General features: G+C 38.3%; 1 protein-coding gene across 1 annotated transcript in view; it reads left to right on the top strand.

Moving 5' to 3' along the window:
* Positions 1–15,063: 15,063 nt before the first annotated feature.
* The window catches only part of LOC122332956 (limbic system associated membrane protein), a 154,581-nt gene continuing 145,317 nt past the window's right edge, over positions 15,064–24,327 (top strand). Inside the window, exon 1 of the mRNA XM_043230431.1 lies at positions 15,064–15,259. Coding sequence (XP_043086366.1) covers positions 15,196–15,259 — 64 coding nt within the window. The 5' untranslated portion in view covers positions 15,064–15,195. The remainder of the gene's footprint in view (positions 15,260–24,327) is intronic.

A 24,327-nucleotide genomic window follows, 5' to 3' on the forward strand; every position in this document is an offset into this window, starting at 1 on the left:
ACTTTAACCTAACTAACCTAACTTAACCTAACCTAACCTAACCTAACCTAACCTACAACCTAACCTAACCTAACTTCTTCTTCTTAACCTAACCTAACCTAACCTAACTTCTTCTTCTTCTTTCTTCTAACCTAACCTAACTTCTTCTCAACCTAACCTAACCTTCTTCTTCTTCTTCTTTAACCTACCTACTTCTTCTTGCCTAACCTTAAGCCTTCTTCAACTAACCTAAGCACAACTAACCTTAACTTCAACTTCCTAGCTTTAACCTTCTTCTTCTTCTAACTTCTTAACCTTTCTTCTAACCTTCTTCTTCTTCTTCTTCTTCTTCTTCTTAACACAACTTAACTTCTTCTTCTTTAACCTCTTCTAACTTAACTTCTTCACAACACTAACCTTCTACAACTACTTCTTAACCTAACTTCTTCTTCTTCTTCTTCTTCTTCTTTAACCTAACCTAACCTATGCCTAACCTAACCTACTTTAACACTAACTTCCTAGCCTAACCTAACTTCTTCTTCTTTCTTCTTCTTTAACCTAACTTCTTCTTCTTCTTCTTCTTCTTCTTAACCTTCTTCTTCTTCTTTAACTTCTTCTAACCAACCTAACCTAACTTCTTCTTCTTCTTCTTCTTCTTCTACTTCTCTTCACAACTTCTTCACAACCACAGCACAACCTGGCCTCTTCCTACACACTTTCAACCTGGCCTTCTTCTGGCCTTCTGGCCTGGCCACAACTTGGCCTAACTTAGCCTAGCAGCCTGGCTTCTTCTTCTTCTGGCCTAACCTTCTAACCTAACACTAACCTAAACCTTCTTCTTCAACCTAACACAAGCCTAACCTAACCTAACCTAACCTAACACACCCTAACCTTCTAACTTCTTTCTTTCTAACTTCTTCTTTCTTCTAACCTAACTTCTTCAACTAACCTTTCCTAACTTACTTCTTCCTAACTTAACCTCTTCTTCTTCTTCTAACTTAACTTAACAACCTTCTTCTAACTTCTTCTTCTTCTTCTTCTTCTTCTTCTTCAACTAACCTAACCTAACTTAACCTAACTTTAGCCCCTTCTTCAGCACAACTTCTTCAACACGGCACCTTCTTCAACCTTCTTAACTTCTAACCTAACCTAACCTTCTAACTTCTTCTAACTTAACCTAACTAACCCTAACCTTTAAGCCTAACCTAACCTAGCCTAACACTTCTTCTTCTTCTTAACCTAACCTAGCCTAACCTAACCTAACTTAACCCTTCTAACCTTCTTAACCTAACTTTAACCTAACCTAACTTCTTAACCTAACTTAACCTAACCTTGCTTAACTTCTTCTTCTTCTTCTAGCCTAACCTAACCTAGCTTCTTTACCTAACCTGGCCTAACCTAACCTCAACCTAACACAACCTAACCTAACCTAACCTAACTTAACTTCTTCTTCTTCTTCTTGCCTTAACACTAACTCTTCTTCTAGCACTTCTTTAACCTAACCTAGCCTAACTTCAGCACAACTTCCTAACTTCTTCAACCTAGCCTAACCTAGCACTAACCTACTACTTCTTCTTCTTCTTCTAACCTAGCTTCTTCTAACCTAACTTCTTCTTCTTCTTTCTTCTTCTTCTTCTTCTTTAACCTAACCTAACCTTCTTCTAACCTAACCTAACCTAACTTTAACCTAACTTCTTCTGCCTAACCTAACCTAACCTAACCTAACCTAACCTAACCCTAACTTAACTTACAGGCCTAACCTAACCTTCTTCTTCTTCTTCTTCAACCTTCTTTAACCTAACTTAACCTAACACTTTAACCTAACTTCTTCTTCTAGCCTAACCACAACACAACTTCTTCTTCTTAACCTAACCTAACTTAACCTAACCTAACCTAACCTAACCTAACCTAGCTTCTTCTTCTTCTTTAACCTAACTTCTTCTAACTTCTTCTTCTTCTTTAACTAACTTCTTAACCTAACTTCTAACCTAACCTTCTTCTAACTTCTTCTTCTTCTTTAACTTCTTCTTAACCTAACCTCTTCTTCTAACCTTCTTCTTCTTCTTCAACTAACTTCTTCTTCTTTAACCACTTTAACCTAGCCTAACCTAACCTAACCTAACACCCTCACCTAACCTAACCTAACCTAACCTAACCTAACCTAACCTAACTTCTTCTTCTTCTTCCTTCTTCTTTAACTTCTTCCTAACCTAACCTCTTCTTCAACCTAACCTAACTTCTAACCTAACTTAACTAACCTAACCTAACTTCTTAACCTAACCTAACCTCTTCCTCACCTCACCTCTAACCTAACCTAACCCTAACCTAACCTAACAGCCTCACCCTAACCCTAACCTAACCTAACCTAACCCCTAACCTAACCTAACCTAACCTAACCTAACCTAACCTAACCTACTTCTTCTTCTCACCTAACCTAACCTAACCTAACCTAACACCTAACCTAACCTAACCTAACCTAACCTAACCCTAACCTAACCTAACCTAACCTAACCTAACCTAACCTAACCTAACCTAACCTAACTTCTTCTTCTTCTAACCTAACCTAGCCTAACCTAGCCTAACCTAACCTAACCTAACCTAACCTAACCTTCTAACCTAACCTAACCTTCTTCTTCTTCTTCTAACCTAAACCTAACCTAAGCCTAACCTCTTCTTCTTCTAACCTAACCCTCTTCTAACCTAAGCCTAACCTACTTCAACCTAACCTCTTCCTCAACTAACCCTAACCTAACCTCTTCTTCTTCCCCTAACTAACTTAACCTAACCTCACTTCTTTTCTTCCTAACTAACTAGCTAACTTCTAACTTAACCTAACACTAACCTAACCCTAACAACCTAACCTTCTTCTAACCTAACCTAACTAACCTAACCTAACCTCTTCTAACCTACCTAACCTAACCTTAACCCTAACCTAACTTCAACCTCACCCTCACCCTCACCCTCACCTCAACCTAACCTAACCTAACCTAACCTAACCTTAACCCTAACCTTCTACCCTAACCTAACCCTAACCTAACCCTAACCTAACCTAACCTAACCTAACCTAACCTAACCTAACCTAACCCCCTAACCCTAACCCTAAACCTAACCCTAACCCTAACAGCACCTATTCGAGCTCAAAATCTTCCTTCCTTTGAGACGGATACTCTACAGACTCAATTCTTCAGTCCAACCTTCTGGTAGTTACCGACAAATAACTTTGTCATCTCGCTCAGGACTTTCCTTCCTTCAAGAGGAACCAGAGGAAAACCCCCAGCTCACACCTACAGAAACCATCAATAACTTGTCTACCGCATCAGGATTCTTTTGCAGCAAAAAAAAAAAAAAAACTAATGCAAGTAACTTTCATAATTAGTTGGATGCTTGTTTAAGTTTGAGCCCCTTTTAACCTTTTAATCTCTCTCTCTCTTTCTTCCTTACTTTCCTTTATCTTATGTATATGTGTTTTGTTAATGTGTTGTAGGTCATTTATAGCCTCGTTTATTAAATTCCCTTATATTCACATTTAATTTGAAGTCACTGAATGTTGAACCTTGCTACATGCTAAATTACTGCTAGTACTGTAGAGTAGGAAAGTTATTCTTCCTTGGCCAGGAAAATAACCTTCCCTAGAATTGATAAATAATTATATTGTCTGCTGGGTGGCGTCACATCAGCACCGTCGTCGTCCGAGCCGGTCACATGGTCCCGGTCACACGCCCCAGATTACTAATTGCCCGCACCTGTAATCACTCACCAGCACACCTTCGTTACCCGGCCCATCATTCACTCGACAGCTCTTCTCAAGGTCGCACGCTTACCTGTTGCTCACCTTCTCGTCTTCATCCTGTTAAAAGGTGGGTTTTACACGATATTACAGATACAATGCAATACATTTGCTACAGTAAGTAACCTATAGTGTGGATATTGGGAGTGAAATTATCTTTTATTTGCTGTTTTCAACGAACTTCTCAGATGCGACATCGCCGAGTGGATTATATTATTGCCAATTACAAGGTGAGTTTCATTTAACATGCTATAATTCACCCTCAATATTTGTTTTTCCAAACACCGTTGCATTTAAGTGACTCTGTGGCGCGCTGAAAAGAAAGGTCGTTAAGTAGCTTCTTGTTCTGAAATCCGCGAAACCCGCAGATCTCGAAAAAAATGAATTTCGGTGTCATTGTGATTTTTGCAAATTAGGGTAAGCACATTTTAATGTGTACATATCTTTGTTCTGAGGTCGATGTTTTGTAACAGTGTTCTTCTTGCTTTGAATTCAAATTGGTTGTTTAGTTAGTCCAAGTGTTAAATAATTAACATAGTTTTAAGGTCCCGCTGTTCTCGTAGAATACCTCTAGACGAATTCTCCATCTCATAGTGTGGGGTTAGCCGGGGAGCAAGAAGACACACAGAGACATTTATTCCAGAATACAATGATTTATATAGGCGTTTTCAGAGGGGAGTTTTACCCCTCTAGCCAATGAACCAAAAGATGGCATATGTTGTATCCATGCCGAAACATATGTACTTATGTTCATAGTTTCCTTTATCTTATATAAGGAATACTTTTGGACACAAAAAAACACTTCTCAGTATCAAAAGTGTAGAGCGAACTCATTCATCCACGACTCAGAGTAGCGAGATGTCAAAATAAAGGTCTCATAGCATACAATCGACAAAATAGAACATAAGAACATATAATGAACAAAGAATTCTAAATTATGAAAGTGACCAAATATAATTACATTAATTAAACAAAAAAAAATGACAGCAGTTACACTGGTGTTTGATCAGGATTGAGCTGAACTCTTCAGGACTGTGGCTCTCCAAAAGCAACCGTAGCCACCGCAAAAAAAACTGTCATGCACCTTTTCCATCCATAGCTGAAACTATTAAATGAGATTTGTTAAAAACTGTGACCTAAGATGACTCATGTCATTATATTTTCTCTAGGACTTTATAGCCGAAGTTGTAACTGAAATTTAGTCCTAACTGTAGAATTTTGATTCATGAGAAAAACTTAAGTTTGTTCATTTTTAGTGTTGTTGCTATTCTCTCACTCACTTTTAGTTTCACTTAGCATTCTGTCTGATATTACTTAATTTAATCGGTACTACTTAAAGTGGATCTCAAAATACAAGAATACTCCGAGAAACTAGAAACAAACTAGTTCGTTACTTAAGACGCCAATGCACCCTGCCATGGCTTATAATGTTATCAGAAATATGAAAGCTCACCTTTTTAATCGCACTCAGAATTTGGCTTTGTGTATCTTTCAACGATTTGATGTTATGGATGTTGTAAGTTTTACAGGCCAACAGATGGTGCTGTTATCCTATCTTATACTGCAAGGTTTTACGTAGGATCCTATATGATTACTAGTTATTTCACAAAAACTCACACTGGATGAACTTCGCTGATACTCTTGTGGTGTCTACTGCTAGATTTTACAGCATTACGATGTTTGACAGAAAATATACACTGGTTAAGTCACAGAAAAACATTATTATTAGGGTGGTAGATATAATAATACATTTATACAAATTCTAAATATTTCCAATGCACTCCAGTGGGGAATTTTGATGTTTTCCATAAATTTGTTCTTAAACCAGCTTGTTCATTAGCTAATTGTAAAAGTCAGTCCCTTTCATAACAATACTAAAGACTGAGACATGCGGATCCATTCTTAAAGCTTTTATACAAGACATGGTCAAAACAGGCAGGGTTCAGAGAACGTCAAACAGGTATGAGAGAGGTAAAAATCTAAGAATAATGCATTTAAGATCTAGACTTTAAATACACAAAATAATGAGAACAAAGGGGAGGAGTTATTCAGAACAAACACTTCACATTAAGAGTCTTAGCAGCAAAACAGAAAAACACAGACAGGGTAATAGAAACAGTCTGGGATGGAGTTCGTAGTCTTATTGTTAGTACATATTGAGTACTAATAGCTGAATTAAATTACTTTAACTACACCTGAAAAATTATCAAATTGTGAAGTGTTAAGACAAATTCAAATCCAAACATAACTGGCTATACACTGGTCACCTTTGAGCCAAACTGATCCAACAAGAGCTTTTAAAGTTCTCCGCACAAATACTTGCAGTAAGTACTGAGACAAATACTGAGATTAAGCAATAAACCAATTCAACAGTGATGACTGTTTACACGCATTCGTTTTTTTGAGATTAGTTTAGATTGTCATGCTTGAATTCACTGGAACTGTTTTTGCTTCTGTACAGCAGAGGGTGCTGTTCTATACATCAAAAATGATTACAATTATATTAAGTTATGTTATAGAATGTCGGATTATTCTGTTGTTTTATGTATTAACAATATCATGCAGCCATGGAATCTTTATACACACCATAAGTACTTTACCTTTAGTGTGAACTACATACACCTGAAACCTGCTGACCTCATTTCTCATGCTAAACCTGACTGTCAATGGATACAATAACCGCACCGGAATAAATATTCTGAATTTTCTACAAAAGTCAATACAATTTGTAATGTTTTTTTGTATTGCCCAACCATTATTGTTAAATGACCTGTCTCCGTTGTGTGTACTATTCTTGTATTAATGTGAGATGGTGGTATATCTGATGCTTATAGTAAATGCAGGGGACTATTGTGGGCTCATTAGAGTTGTTGCAGTCATAAGTGACTCTTACTTTATTCCTCCGAGGACGTGTGTGTGGAGATGCTGTATCTGTCACACTCTGCTGCTCTAATTAGTCAAGACCAACTTAAAGAATCTCTGCTCGAAGAAACCTCAAAGGTCCAGAACAAGTAGAAGTATGTTCACTGTGATGTGTTTCTTCTTAATTTGGCCAAATGTTTGTGTGCAGCCTTATTCGCCCTGTAAAAGAGGAAGACATGGGTGGCTGTAGCACAGGTTTTATCAAAGCAGGTATGAGTGCAGATCAAGCATGAGAGAGCAGGACTGCTGGCCTCAGCAGAGGGACTCTTAGGATGAAGTGCCACGCTGTCCATACGAGTGCAGTAATTGGTCCCACAGAAATAAGGTTTGATTCTAGGCATTAGCAAACCTCACCCTGCATGTGCTGTGCCTCAGACGGTCTACTAAAGGTGACACGATTTATACAGTCATTGTTGTGTGAGGAAGAAGACTGAAATAAAGAACAGACCTGTTTTTCTTAAGACGCTGCAATGTTAGAAGTTCCCTAACCCTAAGCTTAGCCAATGTGTCTTACAGCTATAAATAGTTTATCTTTTGTTAAATTGTACAGTGCTATAAAAGGACTATGAAAAAGATTTTGGGTTACACTGAACAAAGAAAGAAAATAATAAAGATGTGAAATAACGTGTAAATAATGACTGAATGACCATTTGTTAATCAACATCTATTAAGGTGAAAGCATTTTAGCACATCAGTACTTTAAGTCCAGACATGCACACGCTCTGTTTTATTTCAGAAAAGTTGCTTTAGTCACATGCTATCTGAAGTATCATTTACACAAACCACTGTGTGGACTGCGAGACTACAGAGCTGCTTAAAAAGTTTGATGATGGACAAAAAAAAAAAAAAAAAAAAAAAAAGCAATCTACAGAGCTTTGAAAAGCTGAGCTGCTCTACTCTAAACCCCATGGAACAGCAGAACTTCCTGTTCCTTCACACAATGACAAATGAGCCACCGTCTCTCTGTGCTCCTCTCCCATTCCACTTATGTGCTCAGAGCTATATATCATGTTTGTTGTAAAAGGCCTCATAATGCCACAGCCAAATGTGGTATTAAAGAAAGATGTTTTCAGTTAAAATGAGCATATTAAACGGTTTACCATGGTCCATAATGAAGATGAGGGTTTTATTAAATATCAGTTAAAAATACACTCCTTTGTTTGGCTTGTAATGTTGATCTTAATGAAGAACGTTCAAAATCAATGCCATGCTGACATTTTTATTCAGAAGAATGTGCTATTAGGGTGACCATACGTGCCGCTTTACCCTGGGTAGGATTTCTTTTGCCCTTGTTTTCCTGTTTTCATGCGTGCTGAAGAAAATGATCAAAAGTTTATTGAACAGATTAAGTACAATCCACAATCCAAACAAACGAAGACTTGACCTGAAGCAGACTTAACCAGAGAAAGACTTGACATAAGCAAATTAATCTTACTGACAGCAGGTTATAACTTCAATACACAAGGAACAATGGCTACTTATAGCAAACAAGAATGGTCACATGACAATAACCAAATAATCCGAATATCACACAGTGAGCAAGAGAACCAATCAGAAGCGTGACCTAGAAAACAAGGGAACCAATAGCATGAAGACAAGAGGGCAAGGGAAGCATGAAACAAACGTGACAATTTTCAAAATAAATGTCAAGAAAACAGAAACGGAACCCAAAACCTCACGTTACATCTTGCTAAAGCTATTGTTTGTAATGTCTACCCTAACAGACTTGATTCACGCCTCTAATAGTCTATAATTGCTGAATTGCACTTTACTCATCTTTACTTCCATTCAATTATCGAACTTACTGGTCAGAAACTAGCTTGCTTTATTCAGCCCATACAGACTAGTCCTGACTTATTTTTTACTAAGAGAGTTAAAAAGAGAGCTCCCGCCAATCACTGAACACGTTAAAATTACGTATGATCACAACATGTTAGGACTAAAAGGAACCCTACTAGTCAGCTTTTGAGAGAAAATATCTAAAACCCAGCTTTATGAATAAAAAGCCAATTGCTCACCTGTGAAGTCAGTGTGCTACTGCTATTTTAAAAACTGTGGACTGGATGATCTTGTCTGAGAAATAAGCTTTTTATAACACTATCTGAGCAAAAGACACAACACAGATGTTGTCAGATTTCATTGGCCATTTCAAATATGAAATGTATTGTTTCCCCATACAAAGAAATAGGAGCTGTACTTGGATGCCTAAGAGGTGTTTCAAAGATGGCCACCAAGTGACATGACTCGTCTTTAAAGAGACATTTAAAAATAAACACAATGGCTCAGACATATTACTTTGCAACATCTTTTCCCCAATTCAATTCCCCAACAGTTAGAGTAATCAATGTCATTAAAAAAAAAAAACCTGATTATGTACATGAAACAATCGTGTTCCTACTGCTGTCGAATGATTATGCAGATATAAGATGATTATGGCTCAGAAGAGGATGGATACACCAGTGAAGAATAATTGCTCCTGCTCTGAGTTCAGATCAGAAACACAGTGACTAAAACAGCTGCTCTTTGGAGAAAATCAGTTGACTTTTTCTCTCTCTCACTCTAATGACCCGGTTTCAGTATCAGAGCAAGAGAACGAGAGAGAGAGAGAGAGATGGAAAGAGCAGTGTGATTAATATGGAGAGAGCGCACTCAGGCTGCTTCATGCTGTGAGACGCCATAAACTCAAACTCTTTATAAGGCAGAATAAAGAAAAGTCTTCCTCCCACTGCTTTCTCAGAAAAACAAACACTGTAAATATTTGTAAGTCTACATAGAAATGTGTTTGTCCTTGAAGCCATTCTTTGAGTCTTGAATTATTTACAGTGCGTCATTTCAGTTTTTAAAGATCTCTGAACTCATGCACAGCCTTGAGGGATGAGCGCTGTTCACAAAGAACAAACGTTTTCTCCAGAAAAATTCACCTGCTGTCATAAATATCATTCAGCACCTGCACAACATCACAGGAAATGCCACAACAAGGGACGATTTGTGCAGTTTTGTCACAGTTATGCCTAACCTTTCATGCCTTAATGTTTGTAGTAGCGCACAATGATTCAAACTGCTAAAGAGTCAAACAAGTGGAATCTCTAATGGCCTCTAACTTACAGACCTCTCAAAAGCTGAAGATATTCCAAACTTTTCATCCACACTGGCATAACAGTCAATCGTGATTGTTTAGAGTAGTTTATTGAATAGTCATGCAAGAGCGAATCAAAGATTTTAGCGAAATACTTAATGGAGAAAGTCATAGAAAGACTGGTGTTAAACTACTGGCTGGTGTTTCCACTTTTCAGTGTAACAGAAAACATTTCCCATCATGAATAAATATTTTACAGTGCAATATGGACAGCTTTTCCTTCATGCAAGTTTAGATATTTAAATTTTTATTCAGTGTAATAATTTGATATGTTTTATGTTGCTTGTAATAAGCATCCACTGAAGGCAAACATAGAAGAACCCAAGTGCAGTTTACTGAACAAGAGTGAAATACAAACAAACGAAGACTTGACTTGAACATGAACAGAACCGACTCACCAACAGCAGGTTACAACATCAATACACAGCAATGGACTACTTATAGCAAACATTTAGAGTCATGTTAGAAGAACCAGCCAATAAGGAACAAGACACATGGCTAGTATAACCAATCAGAACATGACATATAAACAAGACAAGGATACATGAGGTCAAAGGAAGCATGACATTAAGAGTTGTGACTGATACTGTGTGCATTACACTGGTCTCCGCTGTCCAGCCATTAAAAAGAGGTACTATAGTCCAGATTTCAAAGAAATCAGCTTTAATCTAATGGAGAGAAGTAGTTTTCTATGAAGAATGCAGAAAATATACAACACTATTTAACATCACTGAATTAAATTATATACATCTCTATCTATATAAGTGGCCTTATATTGGTAATCAATATACATGGTGTAATGCAGCCATGGAGATGATGATGACGATGATGATGATGACCCAGTTGCAATAAAACTGTGATTGGCTGAATAACTCAAACATTTGATGGAAATGTTATGACTCTTACTATAGCTTTCTATTCAGAAACTAAATTATTCAGGAATGTGCTGAACACACTCTAATATTTGTGTTGAACTGCTCTGAAACAGTGTTCTGAATACAACTTAACCACTAATTTCTAGTTGTGTCTTCTTTTGGAAGCACAAAGAAAGTAGTTTCACTTTCACAACAATACTTAGTATCTCCAGAACATGCCGTAGGCAGCAACAGCAGAGAATAATAGCTTCTTTCTCTGTGTAAACGTTTGGGATGCAGAAGAGTGGAGCCATGATTAAACTAGTCTGTTTAGGTCCTACATTTTATAAAGAATAACTCTTTGGTTTTGAGGCTTTAATCTTTGCAACTTCTATCTATGCACTAACAGTTTGTAACACTCCAAAAAGAAGGGAAAACTTGAAATCATATGACTTGTTTAAAGGTTCTGTAGTTATGCTGGCTGAAAACAGCAAAGATAGTGAAGTATATTGGAAAATGCTTGGTCAATTCGGTACCATAGTAACTTGAAACTATTAACACTGTAAAAATAACCTGTGTTGGCAGAAATGTATTCTAAATATCTAGTTTAGTGTTAGTTCTGGCAGGTGACGTTAGTCAAGTCTACCTATAGGTATATGACACCTATAAGGTTGTCAGTGTTGCTAGTAGTTTTCAGATTGCTCAGTAGCTAATTAGTGAATTCGGCAGGAATAAACACCACTAGGAATCTGGAAAAAAGAGAGTGGAATTTGTTTCCCAAATGGACTCACCTCTGATTCATTTAAGTGCATTAAGGACACATGGATCAATGCATTCTTATAACCTGCCCAATTCTGAAGTGACATTGCTTCACGCATCAATACATTAAAATGGGATCCATAAGTATGTGGAAGGATAAAGAGATAAGAGCTGGGCAAGGAAGCATGGTTTATGTTTCACTTTTGAACATTTCCTTTTATGCTCTCAGGTTATTGGCAACATGCATGTTGTTGCGGTTATTTGCGTGCTCACGCTCATTTTATTGTTTAGTGGCAATGTGGTACATTTTGTGTTATGCTATGCTTAAAAGATGATATTATGTCATGCATTTCAAGTAGTTACACTGTTGGCACGTGCGCACACTCAGCAACTCGAGCAAAGCATGCGCTCAATACGTTCGTCATGATACAAAAGTAATTGCCAGCGCTACAGTTATCGCTCGAGAGAGGCCTTTTAAGATATGTGTTTTGCATATGAGGAAGATGACAGGGACCGACGTGCTATCTAGCAGAGGCAAGTACATAAAAGCACAGTTTACAAGACCTGGGCTATTGTAAGCAAGTTAAAACACTATTTTCTAACAACGAACTGCACCCGCTTGGCTGGGTTAGTATCAATCCTTTTTATTGTTTAATGCATATGAAAACATGTAAATAACAACAGTACTGCAGTGTATATAATGTTTTTCTTGCTGTAGGTTAACTTGGGCTATTCAGTATGCCTCTATGTATTGCATACTCTTTCACTCACGTATAGAGGTTCTCTCTTCCCTGTATGGGTCTTTCAAGGCAGCTTTCCAGTTTGGATGCAGAAATAATTTCTGTATTGATTCTGTTCTGCTATCAGACATGCTTGTTTTCTCTAGTCGTATTTGGAACATGCTCCTCTTTAAGTCGTGGCTGTATGATTGGGAACATGCTTGCCCCAGTGCTATCTGGGTAGTATTAGAGCATGCTTGCTCTAAAGGCTGTAATCATTGAGAACAGTCTTGTTCCTGAGATACGTGGTCGTCATAGTGTTTTGCTCTCTATTTATTCCCTAGTAATCAGCAGCATCACAGTCACTGCATGCCAATGGAGCCTGATATGTTGTTAAAGTGCACCTATTGTGGATTTTGAGGACTGCCTTTCATTCAGTTCATGGAAGCTCAGGTAAGTGGACGTTGTGTTGTTTTGAATCCAGGTACGCCATGTGTGGGGTTGTTGTGTCTCAGAAGAAGGGTTAAAGGCATCATAGTAAGGGCACCATTCTGTGCTAAAGCTTATGATTTGCTTGCAGTTTGTGTTGGGGAATATCTGCTTATGATTTGTTTTGGGAAGTTGTTGCTTCTCTCCCTGTTCTCATGAATACTAAGCTGCATGGATGACCAGGGAGTTCCTGCCCAGAACAGAACCATACCACCAATCCAAACTGTATGCTAATTGTCAATCATCTTTGACAATAGTGGTCCTGACAAATCTAGTGTAGCGTTAGTTCTGGCAGGTCAAGCTTGCATCAGATGACCATCAGCTAACACCCGTCTACCTATAGAAATACTACACTTATTAAATAATACACTTAAGAATCCATACATTAGGTCATCAGTAGTTATTGCATTGCTCAATAGTTAATTACCCTCCTCCATCTTCAACTCCACCTCCTCTGTCATCAGGATCCAGCCTTCATATTCTCCTAAATCAGACTAAATCAAACAATACCAAATTATTGAATTTCAACACTTCAAATTGTTGGGAAGGAGATGGAAGGATGAGGGGCACAAAGGTTGAAGGGCTGATGCGGAGTCCAGGACTCAAGCTGGAGGCACAGATGAGGGATCTTCCATTCATGACGACTGTAGACTAGTAGACCTGTGGTGAAATCCAGCACATAGATAGTGGGCTGAGGGTGAGAAGGAGAGAGAAAAGAGGCAGAATCAAACTCCATTTCAGTTTCCCAAGCAATCAAATCCTTCTTCTAGCACCCTAACCTTGGTACACTCCACAGTCTTGCCGTTCGTGGCTCTTTCCACTGTGGCGAGCTCTTTTGCTGAATCTTGCACCTGGTTTGACATCAGAGGCGATCCTCAGCTCATGAGCGTGGCACACGAGGAATGAAAACAAAACCCAAAACAGTGCAGCGGTGTGACAGTTATGGTTTTTTACTACTAATATATTTTAAAATCTATATAACCAAGTTAATGAGGAACATGGTTTTTCTTCTTATGACTACCAGCCTAAAAATACAGTTAAACACTGGATACTTCTTTCAAGTAAAATGTTAATTCAATAAGGGCCTGATTAAAAAGAAACAGGCCTATTAATGTCTTATATAAATGAAGTGTTTCTTATTTGCAAATAATAAAGGTTCCTAAAGGGAGATTCACCAAAAATTTGCTCAACATCATATCATTCAGAATCTGAATTTCAGTATGATTTTCTTTCTGCTGTGAAACATAATTTGAGATATTCAAAAATTCTTTGGTCCATACAGTAGAAATAAAGGATAACCAAAATGGTTTAGTAACATTTAAAAAATCCTCTTGTGTTCAACAGAAGAAAGTATTTTGGAACAACATAAGGGTGAGGAAATGATGAATGTTTTATTTTTTCACTTATTTACATTAATTGGAGGCCCTATGACCCATCACCCTAAATTAATTTTATATTTTATTATTTACACAGCTCTTCAGATTAACTACAACTACATAATCTGTGATTTTATAACATTTTTATAAAATGTATAAGATTTTATGCAATATTGTGTCATGTTCATCAAAAATAAAATTGATTAAAATTTGGACACTAATGTTATTTAAATGGTTTATTTTGTAGGCACTGTAAGCAGCACATAAACGTATTGAATAAACACTAATTCTGGTTGCTACATTTATCTGAGGAATATTACGTCTAATCCAACAAAGGTCACTAAAGGTAAAAGAATGTCACTTTCAACTCCTCGTCGACGCAAGCCGATCGGTTAAAGCCAAGAATCGAAGCAAGAATCGAATCTGAAGCTCCGGTCAGAAACTAAACGTAAACAAACGTAAAGGGGCTCGTGGGTCACCGCGAAACATATTATTCCCGTAAGCAAGGATAAAACGACAAATAACTTTTAATGCATGACAGTGACTAATGTTACTCTCTCAAAGTACGAATTTAATCAAACGCAGCGCGTTATTCCGACATAGAACTTGACATAACACTGTGCATTTTCACTCAAGTTCACTCTTTAATGATTTAGACAAACTCATCATAGAGTATAGTGGATTTTGCTGGGAAAATTTAAAAAGATCGCTTTTGAAATATAATGTCTCTTATTTTATTCGAGAGTATTTGTTAGTTATTAATGCTGAAGTCATTCCAAATAAGGTGTTAAATGACCACTGCTCTATTAGATAAAAGCATACACGCTGTTCATCTAGCTTTAAGAAAGCCGTCTCCCTTCAGTGTTTTAACAGACTGGGTAGCATACAATAGTGGATCGTGAGAGAGATGTGTTCGTGAGAATGAAAGAGGACAGCAGACCTGTACGTGTCTTTCATCATTAATGAGTTTCATTCGCGTTTTCGTTAGATGGCAGCAAAGCACCAGTGAAACATTAGAGGAGCTCTGCAGCATCCGCATCCGAACACAAGCGCGAGCTGCTGCTGTCATTACCGAACCGAACCGAGCAGAACACACACATATACACACGCACACACAAACACACACACACACACACGGGGACGGGCAGAACTGCGTTCATCGGAACCAGACGAAATGAGCTGCTTTTGGATACACTCGATCCTCATCCCGGGATTCTTCGTACTCTTCGGGTTTGAAGGTAAGATATCGGATGTGCTTTTGTCATGATCTTTATTCTTCATGTGCTCGTGAGGCGTGTGTTCATGGCGGTATAAACAGAGGATGTGCCACAGATAACTTCAGTCCTCCTCACTATGATGTTTCAGGGCAGATCGTTCTCGATTTCTGAATACAGATAGCGTGTTGTTAATGTCACGTTTGCCCGAACGCGCCTCAGTTCATCTGGTTTCTTTCTACTTTCTTCTGTCTCTGGATTGGCCGTCGTGCTGGAGTTCGTTCAGTGAGTGTGATTCAGGGATGAATTAGCTGATTATTTCGTGCATGCACGTTGATCTGAATGTAGCGGCGAGATGATGAGAGAACGAACCGGATTTTCTCTGGTTGTAGTCGAAGGGCCAGCGACTGATGCAGAACTACATCTGCATGTGTCCTTGCAGGACCTTTGAACCTCCAGAAGCTCTCAAACAGGTCCTGCTGTCAGTATGTGGTTCAGAGCAGCTTTATTGGATTAGCTGGAGAAATTATGTTGATGGTTGTTTACACAAAAGAGGCCCTAGAACTGACAGATGGAGATCTCTAACTCACTGATAATGTCTCTCTCTTTTAAAGGTGTAGTTTGCTGCTTATGTGTGTCATGGTGCCAGAGCAATAACTTTTTTTTTTTTCTAATGTTATTGATGAGGCCGCTTATGTCCATTAGTGTTATTGATTTGCTCTCAGGATAAAGAGGACGCTCATTAGGATGCACAGTAACTCTCAAACCCACAGATACTCAATTATCTCTCATTTAAATTACAGCAAGGCCTTACAATGCCGTTACAATACTTTTTTCCATGAAGTTATTGTTACAGACATGAACAAGCAGTAAAAGCAGCGGAAGCTAACAATGTTTCTTTTGATTATAATAAATCAAGTGATCACTAGTTAGATGATGACATTTGTGTACAGGTGTAAAATAGTGCATGCTGCTTCTGCGTCTGTTCTTAGGGTTATCCATATGATTACAGGTTGATATAGCTCATCTAGAATGCTTCTCAGTTCATGAGGTAGCTGTAGTGATATAGGAACAGTGTTCAATTAAACCAAAGCTTTGTCTGTGTCTGTCTGTGTGCACAGGATGAGCTGCCAATAGGGGTCTCTGTTGGATCAGGTCAATATGGGCTTTCATCTGAAATCATTCTCTCATTTACACGTAGTGTAGAAATTTTCAGGATAGATACATTCTTGTAATCCTTTAGCAGCCACAGGAAAGTAGAAATGTTCATGAGTTAGCAGGACTAATGAGTTTGTGATAAATGGTAAACATATTTAATACCTAATTCCATGCCGTGTTAATTCTGTATCACTGTTGTTTAAACGGAGTCCCAATATGCATTGGTTTAAATGTAATAATTGTGTGTTGGAATGTACTTGGTGAAGCAGTTCCCTTTAATTATTAAAGGACACTGTGTACTCATCAACACCCCATTCTGGCTGATTCTTTTCATTCAGTACTCCGTACACAGGTAATCCTTCTCTGAAGAAAATAGTAATGGCGATATGACTTTAACTTACTAATCCCCACATTTCTCAATTTTGACTGTTTTGTAGAGTTCTTATCTAAAAAATCATTGCAAATGATTTGCGATATTTACTCTAACATTCCCTCATGGATTGATTTGGTCCTGTGACTCCATTTGCATGCTGTTTAGAGATTAAGAGCCGTAGTCATTATCCATTCTGGTCAGGCAGCGGTTGCTTTTGATGGGTGCCGAAGAGAACAGGGAAGGAAATGAATTCTGCTCTGGGAGCAACTGATTCCATTTGGCTGTCCGCTTATTGACTATCTGCAAGGTGCTTCAGCAACCACAGAGGTTAGAAAGCCCACTCAAACCGTGATCATTAGTTATATACAGTCAGACTCAATGTGGTCAATCCCCAGGAATGCTGCTGTTTTACTAGTATTCGTTGGTATTGTCAACATTGCATGCATCTGTTTGAGGATCAGAAATGAAATCATATCGAGTAGATGGAGAGTGGTTGTGTTTTGAGCTTCTTTGAAATTATTCTGAGATATTGGTAAAAACTAGAAAACCAAGCAGTAGCTGAACGCTCTCATGCAGCAGCACTGCTCTCCTAAAGAGTATGCTGTGATTGAGTGTTTTTACGATGAGGTAATCGTGACACTTTTTCAGATGAACTGGGTTTGCTCTAGTGTCAGTTTTCTTCAGATATAAACTGTGTTCATTCTCTTGAATCAGGAGCTGTTTAAACGCTGAATGCTGAATCAGACATGCTGCTTCGTTTCTGCTGTGTTTAATTAGTGGCAGGAGCTCGGCTGACAGCAGCAGCTAAAAGCTCATACTGATTTCTGTCAGGAAAGGCACAATCAATTGACGTCGTTGTGGTGATTTGCAGAGGATTGACATCTAGTCGTGACTTTCTTTCTGGATTCCTGCTGTTTGTTTCTACAGGGTGTCACAGATGAATTTTTAGGGTAGCTTTAATACATGCAGTCCATATCATGTACTTCTGTCTGTTGTATAGGACCTGGTGAGACGCTGATCTTTGGATGGGGAAGGTGATGCACATTTATCAGCTCTCCAATTAAATTAGATGGATGGGATTAATTCAAAGATTAAATAATGTGAGATGACAGAAGGAGAGATCACTTGATCTTTTTTAACACAACAGTGATTAGAATAAATGGTAGCTCAATTTTTAATGATGAATGAGATACAGCCCTCTCCTTCCTGTTGATTCCGTAAATTTTTTAAAAATGTATTTATCAATCCTTCTTCTGTGCAGTACCTCTCTTTTATATCAGTTTCCAAATCTGTGGAGTGGAATGAAAAGTCCATATTGTGAACATGGCATTTGATTTGCTCTTCCCTAATAATAAAGTCTCTAATAAGCACCATTACAATATCAGCAGTCATGTCAAGTTGAATAAAAGCTGACCAAGAGAAATGAAGAGAACAGAAGACAAGCACAGACGGCCTCGCCAGCAGGAACATCTACTGAGATTATTATTATCATGTGATAACACCAGTAAATCATCTGTAAATGCCATTAACAGTATATTGTTGAAAAGAGCAGATTTTGTGAGCATGTCCGTGGATGATTTCAGCTGGGAAGGGCACTCCGTAGGTTCGTCTACCTTGAGCGTGAACTTACCTAACCCTTCCAGCTCTGTCTTGTTAAGGCGTCTCAGGATCGCTGGCCCAGGACAGCAGCAGGTCTCACACAGACACGAACAACAGAAAGCCCCTGATGTTATATCACACAGCGTCAAAGGAAGAGCAGGCCGAGGGCGGCAGACGCAGTTGCCATGGCAACCTGTTGAAATACACAGCAGTGAGGAGCAAGATGCTCTCGAGCACCGGATCAGCTGAATGCAAACGCAAACATTTGGGGGTCAAACGATGTGGTCCTCACACCTACACTGCAAGTCTTGAAAAACTGTTTATTAAATATTTCTTTATATCAGGTGTATTCAAAAGTCTGGCATCACCTAAAAAAAAAAAAAAAAAAAAAAATGCAAGAAATCATTGATTATAGCAAAGTATATTCCTACAGTAAAGAATAGTTTTTTTCATTTCTACATATGATTATAAAATTTCAGGGGTTTTTTTACTTGAAAATTGTATCCCTAGTACATTGTTAGCACCTTTGCTGGTGCCGTGTTGAGCGTCTGAGCTGTATATGTCTTGTGTTGTTATTGAGTGACATGACGCACGCTCGGTCTGACAGGACTGACACCGATGTAGAAGGTGGACTGTACCGCTGACGAGAGATCAGCTGGAGTAGATGCTAAGCGTCCATCTGCTGTGACAGGACAGATCCATGTGGTTGAGTTTCCAGATGGTCTTCGCACCTGAGCATGAATATTCTCTGTGACTGTCTCGTGTAAGTGTGAGACTCTTCTGACTGAACTTTAGTTATTCCAGCCGTGTTCTTCTGGACTCAAATGAATCTGTCAATCAGATTTTAGAAGCAGCTTATGGAAATGAATCATTCAAACAAACTGATTTGTGTGTTCATTCAAGTGTGCAGTGTGGAGAAAACATTGAGTTGATTGATTCTTATCTGAGCAGCTTTCTGAAAGAATGTGCGAAGATCTTAAATGCTTTCTGCAACACAGTTATATCTTTATAGTGACTTATTTTCCATACTTTTTTTTCTCTCTCTCTTTTACACACACACACACACACACACACACACACACACACACACACACACACACACACAGTATGTTGTACAAGATTGAGATGAGGTCAAAAATGTCCTCCCTAATCTTGTTAAATCTTATAAATCATATTGAATATGAACCTGACCTTACTAGTTAAAATCTTATAAATCAGTCATGTTTTTGTTTCAGTCTAGTGATTTGCACAGATTTCTGTAGTAATTGTTTAGTGGGTCACGCTATAGAAAATGTAATTAACCTGATAGAAAAACAGTGTGACTGTATGAGATGTCCTCGCTAACAATGTTTGTGTGTGTGTGTGTGTGTGTGTGAGTGAGTAAAAGAGAGAGAGAGAGAGAGGCAGCACATGTTTTTCTGTCTCCACAGACAGAAGCCCAGAATAAAATGCCAGTCCTCTTTCTCTGTCACACTCTCGTATGGATGTAGAACACTAAAACCGGTGAACGTAGAATTAAAAGTCAATCAATAAAAAGATTATTTGCACTTTTGGCAAAGAAAGCAGCTTTGGCAAAACTGTTGGAAAGTAGGTGTAAATATTCATGAAGGGAACCTTCCAGGATGAATATTCATGACTGGGCTGTTTGGCTGATTTTGATTATCGATTTAGATGAGACGTCTCAATATGTGCATGAATAAAATTCTTGTACTGCTGGAATTCATGCAGTAGATACAAACACAACTGTTTTGTCTTGAGGACCAAATGTCCCCACAAGGATAATGCCAGTAAATTTTGACCTTGTGGGGATGACTTTGGTCTCTATGAAAATACAAGCTTCGTAATCATACAATAAATCACACAATCATACAGTGTGTGTGTGTGTGTGTGTGTGTGTGTGCATTTTTCATGAATCCTGATATTGAGTCAGTTGGCAAATCAGGTGAGTTTAGTGTTTTTCTACTTGGTATGTCCTGCACTAACACCTTGTCTTCCATATCTGCTCGCCTGAGTCTCGGTAGGGTTTGTGTACCAATTTAAATCTAATTTGCGTGATCTGATGTGAGCATTAGTGAATAATTGATGTGATGTAGAGCCACTGAAGCACATCAGCAAACCAAAACACTTGTGTGGTCATAGCAGGAGGACTGTGGTCTATGACTGTGATTTAATTTGGACTGGAGAGACTGTAATGAGTTTGTAGCCCACTCAGTATGATTATGCAGAATTGTTTTTATTTAAGAGTGATTCTGAATGCAGTGCAATTAACATTTTTAATGTACGTATACATTTAGTGGTTGCAAAGCTCTGACCATGTAGAACATCAGGAGTTTGCATTGTTCATCAGTCAGTCCTGTGGGAGCGATAGCAGAGAGAGAGTTAGGAGTTCACAGATGATCAGAGATGACAAGTGAAAAGATTCAGCAGACATTGTGTTTGTATATGTAACCTATCTGTGATCAGAACTCAAATTGTCATTAAATTATCATTTCTTTAATTCACTGAAATCTACTATAGATAAGATTGTACTGTTTGATTGAGTCATAAGTTAGATGATGAAAAACTTGATAAAAAGAGTTGCCATTGAATCTGGAAATCTGTTTTTGTCAAATTGAAGGACACTTCATCATGTACATTAGAGTTTGAGAATTAGACCACAACTTGTACCATTACAAAAATAAAAAATTAGAATTAGATTTAGAGAATAACCTTTGTATGGTAATTATATGAAGCTTCAAATGCTCATTCAGGAACTTTCCTTGATGCTTGTTGTGTTGTATTCTCGTTCTAAACGCCTGAATTTTCAGCTACTTCCCTACTTGCCACTGACTCTTATAAGGACCTTTTTTGAAAGAACGTGTCTGCTATGAAAGTAAATGTTTTGTGTGAGACAAGCGATGTCCCTCACAGATGTAACAATGCGGGAAAAGAACAGGATCAGCTCTCATTGCAGTTGGGCTCATAAATAGACTTGATAAGCACTGAGCTCATTTATATGCTAATTCTCTAAAGCAACATGTCATGCATTTGCTGCTCTCCACTCCAGTGGACATGAGAATCCAGCGTCATTGTGCCATCTCAACTCATTCAGAGAGGAACGGAGTCTGGAGACCAGAGACTCAACACAGATCAGTCTCAAAGATGACATCTTCGTAACACACATGCACCAAACAGCACAGTTTAAAGGTTGAGCCAGGAAGTAAAGGTTACTGTATCACACACTGATCTGCTCATTAATCATAAATATCCTAATTATTAACATCATGATTTTTTGCAAAGCAAAAAAGCTGCTTCGAAACAAAGCAGTAAATTCGAGTTGACTATATTTGAAACTTTCAAGAAATGCTTCCTTCACTTCAAACGTTGACTAAATGATTGATTACTTACAGTAGTACTTACTTCCAGAGGGTTAGGTTAACATAACTTACTCTGGCCATTTACCAAATTGAAAAAAATATTGACAAGTAATTCCAAAAACCATTATTTTGACAGTGGAGAAAAAGAAAACTGCCCAAGCCTAGTAATGATTATAGTAACATGATCTCTATTACCTGTGATCATGTTTACAACAAGGAGTTTAGAGAACGTTTAGAGGGATGATCGCCAGTAGAGTTATTGATTGTTTTTATTTTGTAGCTCCATCAGTGCTCTATTGAAACTGTTTTCAGTGCTGGTATCTCATACACAAGTGAATGAACACCTTCTCAGTTTGGAGTTTGTTTTATGTAAAATTGTGGGATATGTGTAAAAACTGCTGTGCTTGATCGTCAGTATCTGTGATCATAGAGACTGTCAGAGCTCCAGCTCTCTGGAGAGCCTGCAGTCAGAGGTTCTGCATGTTTCCTGAGCACCCGTTCTCTCCATGTCATTGTTCTCGCACATCCTGATTTTGCTGAGTTTGACGTGTTCCTAGATCAACATATTTTCTTGACCCTGAAACATTTTAATCCATAAAAATTTTGTCTTGACCATATCTCTACACCTAAACTTACCCATGAGTAATGCCTAAAATCAGATTTAATTGATTTTAAAGTTTTCTCCATGTGATCTCTTTGACGTTTTGACACTGGCCACAGGACTGGCTTCCAGCAGAAACTCTTCCTCCTGCAGCTGTCATCGGAGATCGAGCACCGTTTAGTCCCTCTCCTAAACCTTCACTCTCTCCGCTCCTCTGTGGTGGAACGAGATGCCTGATCTGCTCAGATCAACATGACTCATGTTTTCCACAATTGCAAAAAAATTATACTTAAACCAAGGCACTTTACACAGTTATTATCTTCTTTGCACTTCACCCTAGTTTTCTAATAAACCTGCAGTTGTACATTATCCCTGTCTTAAGGCTTAAGACTAGTCCTAGTCCTAGACTAAATCTAAATCTGACCTGTTTAACTGAAAAAAAACTTGCACTGACTGATGTAAAAACATGTCAGTGTCTTAGTTTTGTCTTAAGATGCACACCAGTAATGCTTTCTTCTAGGGCGTATGAATGAAAATAACTTAAATGTCCTAACTGAACTATGGCCTAATCCTGATTTCAAGCCCTGTCTATGAAACCCTGCCTAGTATTGTTGGCTTTTGCACTAGTTTGGATAAAAGTACTCTTATTTTTCTCTCAATCTTCAGGCATATAAAGCTGCACTCTTCTGTCGGGCAGTGCGGTTTAACTATAATCTCTTTAAATGCCTGCTGACGAGTTTTCATAGTTTCTCATAAGCTCATAAAATGATAACCCTTGCTCCGTAAATAATAGTGAGCGGCTGACTCCTGAGATCAGTGTAATATCAGGTGAACCAGGTAATTTAAAGGCAAGTGAAAGACAATCTGTTTTACCTTCACTTTTCTCTACTGTGTCCTGCAGGATTCTCTCGTTTCGAAAGCCTAGACAAGAATCCATTTGTACATAGTGTTTTTTTGATGTAACCAAATCTTCAGTGATTTATCCATAACCAATAAACACAAAAAGGGCTGGAAAATATTATTGCTGATCTGTATTAGAAGGTTTGACTACTGAAGGAAAAAGGAGAAAAAAAAATTAGTTTTTTTTAAGGGGAGAGTGTTATGCTTTTGTATCTGCAACCAATCAGGCAGACCTACCACTTTAAATCAACATGCTGTCCAACTTATGGCAAACTGTCTTTTGTCTTTTGGTCGTTAATGTTGACTAACCTCAGTTTAATTGTCCATAAGTTAAAAACTCCCTGTTTGTCTAGGTTTGCCACCCGTGTACTTTTGGTTTTACTAGGTAGTGTAGTTTATTCGGATACGCTGAAGATATCTATGCCTAGTTAGAAACTTAGGGTCTGATTTGGTGTCACTCAATCCTAAGTTTAGGAATCCATCTCTTCTGTTAAAAAGAAAATCATTGATTTCAACATCTCGCTGTTGATTTTCTTAGCAGCCGTTGCATCTCACTTAAATGTTAAGCTTAACAACAAGCACGTAACATTAATTGGTCATGTGTAGTCTCAGTTTGGGATAGCTGATGGGGTGTCCGTGAGGTAAAACTTCTGAGAAGTGAACGGCAGTTTCCTTCGGAGTTCTATTTAAAGCTCGAAATTTGTCTGCAGCTTCCTGCAAGTGAGAGCAACTCAAAATTTGGTGATCCAAAGCCAATTTAAATCTAAACTCCTGGAACGCTGCAGATTAGAGTTGCAGCAGTCCGCTGCTTGAAATTGAGGCGGATCATTTTGCCATGCACTTCAGCCCCTGCTCCTGCGCCGGTAATTCCTCTAGTGATTCCTTTTCATTCATCCTGCACGTGCAGCAAATGCTGATACTGTTTCCAGAAAACCAGAATACGTTCGACGTGAGTAAACACATGCTTGTACATCACAGTTTACAGAAAGCACTCGTATTTTTTAATGTTTTTGAGCCAATTGCTTCGGCTTTGAGTTGGCCTAGATGTATGTCTCTGCTGAAACTATGATGTTGTTAAAACGGCTAAGAGCTTAAAAGGCTTATA

Source organism: Puntigrus tetrazona, unplaced genomic scaffold, assembly GCF_018831695.1.
Source record: "Puntigrus tetrazona isolate hp1 unplaced genomic scaffold, ASM1883169v1 S000000150, whole genome shotgun sequence".
In the NCBI taxonomy this organism is placed as follows: domain Eukaryota; kingdom Metazoa; phylum Chordata; class Actinopteri; order Cypriniformes; family Cyprinidae; genus Puntigrus; species Puntigrus tetrazona.